The sequence below is a fragment of the Pseudonaja textilis genome, chromosome 3 (genome assembly GCF_049901715.1).
Source record: "Pseudonaja textilis isolate UNSWEBS1 chromosome 3, rPseTex1.2, whole genome shotgun sequence".
In the NCBI taxonomy this organism is placed as follows: Eukaryota; Metazoa; Chordata; class Lepidosauria; order Squamata; family Elapidae; genus Pseudonaja; species Pseudonaja textilis.
In genome coordinates, this window is record NC_141992.1 from 84,246,992 (window position 1) to 84,258,775 (window position 11,784).

The 11,784-nt window shown below is 34.9% G+C and overlaps 1 protein-coding gene across 5 annotated transcripts in view; it reads left to right on the top strand.

The window, feature by feature from the left end:
• Window positions 1-688: 688 nt before the first annotated feature.
• The window catches only part of RNPC3 (RNA binding region (RNP1, RRM) containing 3), a 19,688-nt gene continuing 8,592 nt past the window's right edge, over window positions 689-11,784 (top strand). For all 5 annotated transcript variants that reach the window (XR_015742940.1, XM_087930271.1, XM_026700425.2 and 2 more), the window contains exons 1-9: window positions 689-892; window positions 1,393-1,440; window positions 2,609-2,721; window positions 3,208-3,291; window positions 4,308-4,419; window positions 5,849-5,917; window positions 6,639-6,778; window positions 7,439-7,564; window positions 9,219-9,355. Coding sequence is in view for 4 of the 5 variants with exons in the window: in XM_087930271.1 (XP_087786397.1) it covers window positions 725-892; window positions 1,393-1,440; window positions 2,609-2,721; window positions 3,208-3,291; window positions 4,308-4,419; window positions 5,849-5,917; window positions 6,639-6,778; window positions 7,439-7,564; window positions 9,219-9,355 (997 nt within the window). In the remaining variant the exon portion in view is untranslated. The remainder of the gene's footprint in view (window positions 893-1,392; window positions 1,441-2,608; window positions 2,722-3,207; window positions 3,292-4,307; window positions 4,420-5,848; window positions 5,918-6,638; window positions 6,779-7,438; window positions 7,565-9,218; window positions 9,356-11,784) is intronic.

Below are 11,784 nucleotides of genomic sequence, written 5' to 3' on the forward strand. Positions count from 1 at the left end.
TGGAACATAACCAAAGTGAAACCATTTCCCATAAATGCCTATGGAGATTCTTGGTCATCCAGGTCAAGGCTGTCCCAAAGTAGGCAACTGGTGTTTCTGGTTTTTCTTTGAAGACATTTCACTTCTCATCCAAGAAGCTTCTTCAGCTCTGACTGGGTGGTATGGAAGGATTTATACTCCTTGCAGAGAGCTGGTCATTTGCATTCTTTTACAGGGGCATTGAGGTCACCTGGAGGTTTGTGTGTCATGGGGTCCCCTGAGAGGTGCAAATAGTTGTGATGTGGGGCCTTCTTTGAACTTTTGAAATATGAAACAGTTTCCCCTATGTTTTGGGGGAGTTCTTGATGGTCCATAAACTCCCCCCACCCCTTCGGGGAGATTTTTCACGTGGATTTCGAGATAGAAGAATAAAGCAGTAATGAGTTCAATTTGAGGAAGCTCGTTACAAAAGACAACAGCATCCCTGTGCGGATATTGCTGTTATATAAAAAACAACTCTCAACTAGACATTCTCTTTTACTCCGCTCCGTATCCAAACCTTCCCGGACCCTCTCCTAGTTTGCTAACAGACCGTAACTCTTTGAGCTGAGAAGCTATTCCCACAGGGTGTTCCAATTCTCGCGAGGTTCCTAGGTCCTCGACATCTCGGTCTACGAGATTTCAATCTTGCAAACAGAGGCGCATGCGCATCCTGAACCTCTCCACCATTGGGTGGAAAAAAAATATGGCGGTACCTAGTTCGGAGATGGGTGGTGAGCAGCTGCGACCGGGGAAAAATCGGATCCTGTTGGTGCGACATTTGCCCGCCGTATTGACGACCTCGGAGAAGGAAGAGTTGCTGAGGCACTTTGGGGCTTCGTCAGTGCGGATCCTTTCGGACCACGGCAGGCTGGTAGGGAAGAGGCATCTTGGCACATGCAGGGTTGTTTATATTGTAAAAGCGTTACCTAGTTTTCAGCAGTGTAAGTTATAGGAATGGCATATCCTGGATTGGATGCATTTCTTTCCTTACCTGAAAGAAATGCATTTATTTTAACGTCGTTTATTGTATTCCACCCAGGGTTGCACCTATGAAATGGGCGCCAACATAAATTTGATAAATAAACGCCTCCTATAAGTGTCAGAGATACAGCTGGCCCGAAGCTAACGAGTCATTACACAAAAGCAACAAATTTGATTGACAGAGAAAGAGAGCAAAATAGCGAGGCTGGGATTCTAAAGGATCACAGATATAAAAATATTCAGAAAAGGATGGTGAATTCAATTACGATTATCTATATTATTTGGGGGGGGAGGAATCAACAACCTGCACTTCGTTTATGACATGTTGTAGTGCATAGAACATGTTTTCTCTTTGTCCAAAAGCAAACTTATGCCTGCTTTATTTTTCAGAAACATACAGCTTTTGCAACTTTTCCCAATGAAAATGCAGCTACTCAGGTGTGTATTGGGCTTTTAAACTATTTCTTACCCCATTGATTTGATTTTCATACTTGTATAGCACTGTGTGTCCATATAGCAGGGTCAGGTGCCCTGGTGCATTCCTATAGCTATGCTTATACATAAAATCAAATGTGAAAAATGATTGCTTGACTTGTGAACTTCTATGTAAATGCAGTCAGGTGCTTGATATGCCTTCCAGATGTTACTGAATTTTAGTTGCTAGCTGTCATAGCCAGCCATGAGATATTGGAAGAACTATTAATTACTTATTTTAACATTATCATGTACGGGTAGTCTTTGGCTTATGTTCATTTAGTCAGTGACCATTCAGAGTTATAATGGGCTGAAAGGATGGTTTGGGGATCATCCCTAACCCTAACTTTAGCCCATGCTTCCTAACACTTGGTTTCAGCACCGTCCCAACTATTAGCTAAGATTCCCACTTGTTTCCACTTAATGACCTATGCATTGTGGGGTTAACATGGACTGCCAGGATTGCCTTCACTAAATAATAGCGTCACATATTTTCACTCTTTACAATTCCATCAGTTAGCATCAGCAATCTTGGTCCTAGTTGCTGTCATAACCCAAGACTGTCTTTATTCCATATTTTTCTGATTTAAGAGTGCACAGTAGCACTAATCATGATGTCATTTTTTTTCTATTCATCTCTGATCCAGCTTTATTCATATTTGGTGAAAAATATTGGTACCCTTCAACTTTTCCTCAAGGTGTATCTCAATTAGCTATGAAATAAGATGAAATTGGCATTCACCAATCTTTGCTCCATGTTGTTATTGCTTCAGAAAGGTGTGCTATGAAATCTTAGGTGTAGCAGTACCAATAATTATGTTCATTTGCTCCATTATTTACACAAATATGTAAGTCATATATCAAAAGCAAAATGTCTGTTCTATGGACTATGGAGCAAGAAATATGGATGTCATTTACTTGTGTCAGTTTCAACAAATTTCAGAGCAAATTAGGATTCTTTGGCGGAAAGTGGAAGAGTACCATTCTTTTGTCTACATTGTTTTTTGCTACAGTGCTCAGTTCTAGGCAAATTAGAAGAGGGGAAAACATGAAAAGCCTGAAAAACCATCAATCCTTTTCTTTTAAAATAATATTTTTCATTTAGCTTATTGTTGTATTCTATTTATTTAAGGCTTTATCGAAACTGCATCAGCTCAATCTTCTAGGCCACACTCTTGTAGTTGAATATGCAAAGGACCAAGAGAGTGGTATTGCAATTAGCCAGCCTTCTGAAAAAGACAAAAGGTATGTGAGCATTTTAAACTCAGTAGATTTATAACAGCTTGAAAACTAAATACTGCAGATAGCTAATAACATATCCTCCCCTCTCTCTCTCCGTCTGTCATACAAACACACACGTGCACACATGCTTGCTTCATGTGATTAATATGGAAGGATCCAGTTATATTTACAGCGATATTTTGCATTATTGATGAGTTTCAATATTTGAGCATAACAAATTTAAATATTGATTTGGGTATTTGATTAATGTCTCTGAGTCAACCTCAACTAATAATTTCCTAGAAATAGCATAACTTCCTGCTACATATGTATTTTGTCCTTTCTTTGATACGTTTCTTTACAGAAAAAAATATTCAGGCAGACTGTAATAACATGAATGAGCAATTTAGAAATTTTGCTTGTTGAATGAATATTAGAGTAAATCCAGCCCGCCACATAATGTTTTGACATTTAACAATGTATTCATTGTTTATTTCTATTATTATTTAGTCTTGAAGAACCTGTCAAAGAAGAGAAGGAACAAAAAGAGCTAAGCTGTCTCAGAATTGAAAGTGGAATTGCTCCTAGCCATGGGTTAGTACCTGGTTCTCATCATGTGTTAAACCTCATTGTAACCTCAAACTACTTGCATGCACGTAAACAAATTCGAAATCAGTAAAGGATGCTTAGTATTAGCTTTGCAGATCAATCGCTTTTCCTTACACCCTTAGAACTGCAATATTTTCCAGAATCACTCTACCAAAAGGATAGAAAAGGATAAAAGTTCCAAAGGATGAGGGTTTTTTCCTTTCTTTGGGTAAAATTTGTATTAGATCTAATACCTGGAAAACAACTGAAAACATGCTTTTCTGAAAACATCACTGCACCTCACCCTTTGATTCCATTAGTTGATTTGGTATTCTGATGCCCTAAATTTATTTCTGCAAAGATATGTTAGAATATCATGATTCCTTAGTTTTTTTCAATACCTTTCCTTTTCAGCATTTTGATTTTACATGGGGTTTAATTTGCTAGTGTTTGTGTACATCTGCACCAGAACATACCAAATGAAATATTATGTATTGAACAGTATGGGGTAGCATTTAGCTTCTGAAATTACTCTTCATTTCAGAAGTTGCTTTCATGTGGTATTAGTTCAAGAAGGACAAACACGGTGTCCCCAAAATTAACAATACAACCTGTAATGTTTCTTTTAACTATGTCGGTAGGCTATTGCCTGGGAATTTTATCAGGCTCACATAGAAAATAGGTAAAGTTGAAATAGAGAGATACAGCATTAATGAAGACTGGGCCAGACTGAACTCTGAGAATTTCTCAGTGTCTATACAAATGTATAACTTTGAAAGCTTAATGGGCTTAATCACGCTAAGGAACCTGACCAGAAAGCAAGAGACTGTGAGTTCATGTCCTGTATTAGCCATGAAACCAACTGGGTGATCTTAGGGCAGTCATTCTCTCAGCCCAACTCACCTCACAGGGTTGTTGTGGAGAAAATAGAAGGATTAAAGTGTGTTGAATATGTTTTCTATCTTGAGTTATTTGTAAAAATAATAATTTGGGATGTAAATATATATCTCATTGTTCTACAGGTTAACGTTCCCTATAAATTCGTGCCTCAAATATTTGTATCCCCCACCATCCAGTACAATCTTAGCCAACATAGCAAATGCTTTGGCAAGTGTTCCTAAATTCTATGTACAGGTAAATACATATAGCTTCTTTTATTTGAATATAATATTCAACAGTATTGACTGCTTATTCCTAAGTGTGGCAAAAATATTACTTCTGGGTATTAAATGTTATTAATGATTTATTATTTTAACGGACAAATTCAATTCGGTTAATGTGTATGTTCAGTATTTGAGAGAATTGAGAATCTTTGGGAATAAAGTAAGAGATCACTGTATTCCTTCTATGCCTTTGGATTCCTGCTGTCTTTGGTCCTCCAAAATGAAAGTTTCACACTTAGCTGTAATATTATCACCCACATAGATGTTGGAATTCCTTTTCGGACCCAAAGGAATCCTTCGAAGGATATTTCTGATCTACACTCTTTATCGCTGTTTCTATTTATTAGTTGATGCTTCCTAATTTATTGATCAGAAACACTTCTTTTTTTCAGTGTAGGTTAGTAACTTCCACATTTACTCAAAAGGAAGATGAATCTGAATTTAAAATGATCCCTTCCAAAATCAAAGGGTAGTTACCTTCTCTCCCACTAATAAATATAAAGAAAAAAGTTCTCTATTACCCAGTTTCTCTGTCCTGTCAACCTAAGATTACCAAGGCTAACTTAATCCAACCCTTGCAGTTCCTTAATCCCTATTAACGTAAGCATGTTTAGGAGGCCAGAAGAAGAAATAACGACACAGAAGAAAATACCCCTTTTAGGCCTTACAGAACAGTTTAAAATTCAGTAGGAAGCCCTTTCATACATCTGCAAAAGCATTAAAAGTCATATTATCTTTTGGTGTAGTTGCATTTTAACAGGAAACATTTGTGTAAAATTATATAAACTTTCAAACGTTCACCATAGGTAGCAATAATATTGAGCAATAATATTTTGGTTTAATATTCCTATTTTGTTCAGTTTAAAATTGCAAATTTATAATCATTATTTTTAGAAGTTTGGAAGAATCCTAGGCACAATTTCTTGTGTGTTCAGACCATTACTTTGTTTCATTTTGCATTGTTTTTTGGGATAATGATTGGAATTTATACCTTCTTCCTGAATTATTGCATTGTTGCATTATATTGATAAATCATTGTGCTTTAAAATATATCTCTATAAATCTTCCTTTGAAAGATGCTTAAATGAGGTAATTTAATATTCACATTAAGAATCTTCCCTTACTTTTCCCCCCAATTCCAGAACTTGCTCTTCAAATGCAAATTTCTATTTAGCTGTGCAGAATATGAAACAGTTGTACAAATCTGTAATATGTATGTATGTATATACTGTATACATACATACAAACATACATACAAACATACATACATACATACATACCACCCTGCTTGAAATAATATGGCAAGGTTTTGTTCCAAAGATCGTTGGCATAATTATATGAAACCCTTGGAATATTTTTAAGAAAGGCGGTTTTAATTATTATGCTATATTCCATTTCAGGTTCTGCATCTGATGAACAAAATGAATCTTCCACCTCCTTTTGGTCCAATTACTGCACGGCCACCCATGGTAAGCAACTTTACTGTTTACAATACTGGGAGTAAAAGCAATTGTGAATATAGAGTATAATTTTAATTTACATTTTCTCCCTGAGGTCAGAAGCCAGAATACTGCTAGCTTTCATTTAAGTGCCTGTATGAGCGTAGTGGAGATTTTAACTTTTTCTTAAAATGGAGAGTATTGTGGAGACCTATTTCAGTAGTTTGTGGTAAAAGATTTGCCACAGACCCTAAAAAGGAAAATGCTATGTTTCAACCTACCTCAAATTTGCGGTATCTTGTTGAGTTTTCTACCACTTTTTTAGTCTTTATTTCTGTTGCTCTTCCCCATGGTGGAGAAATATATGAACTACTCATCCCACTACGGAGCATCTCTTGAACAACTGGAGCAATTTTGATAGTCTTCAAATATTAGACTATGTATCATTAATTTGATTAATCCAGAATAAATGGAGAACATGTAATTGCAGTTTATACTTACTGTTCCAACTTCTCATTGCAGTCAAAAATAGTTTTGTTTTTTAAAGGTGCATACACAGAAGAATGTTTTGCTTAGTCACCTTTCAGGCTTAATTCTGATTTAATTGTTGACTTTCCACTTGGGAATATATTGTAAATATGATGCAGAAACTTTGATCCTGTTTATATGTGTGTGTGTTTGTAAGCATTGCATTTAAATGATTACTTAAAGGGATTTAATAATGAGTCGTTCTATGTTTTACTCTGTTTAGTATGAAGAGTATATCCCTTTGCCACCTCCTATTCCACCTTTACCTCCTGAGGAGCCTCCATTGCCTGAAGACGATGACAGCCAAGATTCAAATAAAGATGAGTCTGAATATGAAAGTGCCGATGAAGAAGAAAAAGAAAGGTTGATAAGACTGCAGCAAAGTACTATCTTTTGGGTGCAAGGTTTAGTTTCTGTCAGCCTAAAGATAGCAAAATTTGGAGATACATTCTTTTATTGAAATGTCTGCAGCCTATGTCCAGACAGCATTATACAATCTTGAAAGCAGTAAAATCAACTTGTTTCAAATATATGCATAGAACTGCAGTTCAGTTTTTGCCTTTGGTTACTGTGAACTTAAGTCATATGATTTATGCTTTCTTTGCACCCAACATACAAACCCAATCCTGCTAGTTAGGTACCAACTGTGGAGAGATTGATAGACTTATTATAATGGGGCAGGTTTGGTTTATCATCCATATCTATTGAGTGATTCTGTTTCTTTTGGGACCTGCACTGAACTTGCAAATGAAAAAGAGTAGGCCCCATGCTTAAGTTTTATCAGAACCGTTTTGTAGATTTTCTGTTATCTTGGACTTTCAAGTATGGGAGAGGCAAGCTGGTTAATAAACATAAAGCTACAATTAACCATTTTAGTTTTTGTGCTATAGCTATCACAATCTCTTAGAAAAACATTAAAATTTTACACATGAATTTCCTTATTCCGTCTCCTTCAAAACAATATCTCAGAAGATGTTAAAAACATTCATTTTTCTATAAGTTAACTATGTATTCAATTTTTAGATTTTCAAAATTGATGGAACTAGCAACACTTCAGCCAAAGCGACCCATGCCAACAAAGCAGCGTCATGCAAGAAAAAAAAGAAAGATAAAGGATTTATTAAATGTTTCCTTAGTTGCTCCACCCAGGTATGACACAAAAATTAATGCCAATTAACAGTAAACCTCATTGTACCCTTGTGGATATCTTGAATGAAAATCTATTTGCTTGTTGACCATCGTACAGCACATTAAGCCAGTTTTGCCTACTTATATTATAGATCATTTTTGGGGAACGTACTGTGCCTTATATTTCTATATAGAAAATAGCATATTTTTCTCCTAGGATATGTACATTAAATGATTAAGAAAGCTGTTTTGTTGAACGTCTGCCTAGCCATATTATTCTGTAGCCAATAATTGGCCTGAAAGTCTAAGGCAAGCTGGGTGTACTTGGATCATGAAATTTAAACCCATCATAATATACTGTGTATTTTATGTGGATCGTAAGGAATGTACATTATTTTCTATTTCTTGGGTTTTTACTCAGTGGGAATTGAAGAAAAACCACCTTAAGCTCATTTTGAAAAAAAATATTGAATATGGATTTTTAAAATAATAGCAATAACTTATAGCGTGCATAAAGTTCATGTTTAACATGAGGCTGTAGCTCACAGTCTTGTAGAAAGCATTTGAAGGTTAATTTAGCATACAGTGGCTTCTGTTGGGACAAAAATATTTTAATAATATTTTAAATATTAGAATTGCTCATGAAAAACAATGGGTTGAGTTTGATTTCTCTCCCAGTATTAAACTTCTGTCTGTGTGGCCTGTAGATTCACAGGGGAACTATAACAGAGTTAAATTAGTTCCCTAGTTCACCTGCTTGTCCCTGGATTATTTTCCAGGTCTACTAGCTCTAAACACTATAGGTATAGAATATTTCAGCTTCTTGATTCACTGAATCAAGCAAATATTCAATCAGAAAAGTTTTTCTACAGTACACAGAGATGGCAATTTTACCTCTTCTGAGTAGCAACTTTATTTACAGGTTTTAGAATACCTGATTATAATAATGAAAGCCTGTCTCACTTTTGTCTCAGGAGGTAACACACTTGCTCTAATGCTTGAATAGTTTTTTCCCCCACAAGCATGTATTTCTGAACTATCCTGAATATTCAAAAGAGTGATTAAAACCATAGAAAAATATGTTTTCTTTAATGAAAAGTGTCTGGAGATTCTCAGTCATCCAAGTCATGGTTGTCCTGGAGGTGCTGTGTTCTGGGTGAACAGGCAAAGCTTCTTGGAGAAACATTTTCAAGACAAAAAACCATGAAATTTTAGCTGCCTTTTGGGTTAATAAAAAAGTAAAGTTGCCTCAATATTATGCCCAATGAATAAAAATTGAAGATGAATTTTGAAGTAATATCTGCACCATTGCTAAAGAGTCGCTTTGTGAGATAGACAGTCTCTAAATTTAACTGATAAATAATCAATTACAAGTTAGTCCTGGCTTAATGACCAGTCACTTAATTTTACAACCAAAATTCGGGGTTCTATTGTAATTGCAAGTCCAGGGCTACCTGTATATCTTAATTGTTCAAATTAGATTGTTCCAAATAATCTGTAGCACCCAAAGCTAGTTCAGAAAGGAATGTCAGCTGAAAGATACTAGATTGCTTAATTGCCTACTATTGTATAAAAGATGAAAGTGTTTTCAAAGAAATGTAAAATGGTTAGGAGATGTAGGTAAATGTTGTTTAGCAAAAAAAATTAAATGAACTTCATCTTGTGTTTTGAACAGTAATTTGCACCCAGCACTGACACCTTCAGATGTGTTTGAACAGCCACAAACCATAGGCATCAAGAAGATTGAATTTAACATTTCTTCAGAGACGCCTACTATTCTTCAGAAAAGCCTGGAACAGGAGCACAATGGTGGTATGAAATGAATGTTTGCTTACTGACAACTTAACAGTTCAGATTTCTTGTAGTGTGCACTAGTGTGTGAGGAATGAGTCCAATTGCTAATTTCTGTGACCTTTCTGTGAGGAACTAGCTTGTTGGGGGTTAGGCAAGCTACTTTCTTAACTTCTAGTAAAAAAATAATACCAATAGTGATAGCTAAAGTTTTGCAAGATACTGCTTTAAGCATTCAGTCCAGAATACTTTTTAAGCTATTTGAATTCAGTGAGATTAAGGGTGCTGAAATTTACCTTATGCTGATGTTGAATTGTTCATTCAACACTTTTTTTTAAATAAAGTTTTATTGAGTTTTAACAAAACAAATAAAACATCTTATTTGAGTACAACATCGTTCCGGGTTATCACATTTCCATACAGACACAATTTCATATGCATATTCATCTTATGTATTCAACTTCATATCTTATTACTCTTTTTCCAACTTCTCACTATTTCTCCCTTTACTTCTCTTAATTTTCTTTTACGGTTAGCTCATTTTCTTATTCAGTTGTATTTCTTTTACCTAAAATTCTATATCTTTTTATTCGTTGTACTTATACTTTTGTCTGTCTTGTTTACAATTTCATATGTTCTCTTCCAACATTCTTAAGTAAAATTCCCCCTATGATTGCCAATGGAAGTGCAACACCTTTAAATCTTATTGTTATTATCATATGAAATCTCATTAAACATTGAATTTGTGCATTCTAAAATTATAAAATTCAAATTTTGAATATCTATTTTATATCATGTAGATCTCATCATTCAGACTCTGCTTGGTACTTCCCCTTGAAAACGTAAAAAGAAAAATTCTAAGAACATAGCAAAAACAATGTATGTATGTATGTATGCATGTATGTATGTATGTATGGTATTCAGCTTTGTTCGGGTATTTTCCCACGTCATTATAGTTGTGCTTTTAAAGTTGTAGCAACGTTTCGGAAGAATCTGATCTGCCATCATCAGGCTTCTGTATAGAGAAGCCTGATGATGACAGATGAGATTCTGCCGAAACGTTGCTACAACTTTAAAAGCACAACTATAATGACGTGGGAAAATACCCGAACAAAGCTGAATACCATACATGTAAGTACCCGCGAAAACTTAAATGAACCTTGTAAATCTTTCACGTTTCTTTTCAATATCTTATCAATCTTTGAGAACAATTGAAATGTTTCCCTCCCTTTTTCATTATTACTCAACTGTTAATAAGCATACCATTGGATAGTCATGCAGTTTTATCTTATAAATTATTTACTATTAATAAGCAAAATAATTATTCAAATTCATTCTAATAACTGGTATAAATTTCCTTATAAATCTTTCACATTTCTTTTCAATATTTTATCAATCTTTAGAAACAATTGCAATGTTTCCCTCTCTTCTTTATTATTGCATTAATTATAAATAAACATACCGTTACATAACAATACAGTATTATCTAATAGATTATTTACTTATTTCATTTCTAACTCATTACAGTATTCTACTGTCACAACACTACCTTTTGTACCTTTGCAGAATCCTCACTTTTAACTTAATTTAACCATTGTCTCTTTGTTTTCTAGCTGAGCAAATACCTTTAATCCTAGTACGTTTCCTCTTTATTTCCAGTTTTTGTCCCTCATAAGTTCTTTCCCTTTCTATCTTTCCCCCCTTTTTCTCATCCCTTTTGCATACCCTTCTCTCTCTAATTTTCCCTTCTGTAGTTTTCTCCTTGCTGTTATACTTCTTTTTCAGACTATTTTTCTTTTTGGCTGTCCCCTTTGATCTCAAACTTTTAACTCCTTTCCACCTTTTTCTCCTCATTACCACACTTTGCATTATTTGATCATTGAAAATGGCTTCTTCTTTGTCCCACCCTTCTTGCTCTTGAAGCTTTTCCTTTTGCTTTTCATAGTTCAGGATCTCCATTTCAAAAAATTCAAATACGAAGCCAAAGGATCTTCCTCCCCTTTCTGCATCTTCTTTCTGTTTTTTAAGACTCATCTTCAATTCCTCCAGGAGTGATGGCATTTTAAACACTTTTGAACAACCACCCAATTGACTTTAAGTAAAAACAGAAAAAGAAAGAAAAAACCAATGCGAAAACCTTTTTTTTAAATCACCAAATGGTCCCAGACTGTTCCTTCTTGTTTCTTTCCTTTACTTTTCCTTTCTGTGGGTTACTGTATCTTTTAATAAGATTTTAGTTACAATGTATCCTTGAGAGCCTTTTCAAAGTTTCACTGTTAATCCTTTTTATTTTTCCAGGTGCTATTCCATTTTTCCATTATTCCAAGTCCTACCCTTTTGCCTCCACTCTTCTCCTTTTTAGGGCTTTAAAATGACCAAGAAAAAAAATCTTTATTCTCCTTTTGACACTTAGATTTCAGCTTAAGGTTGCCTTTTAGTGTCAAAAAAGA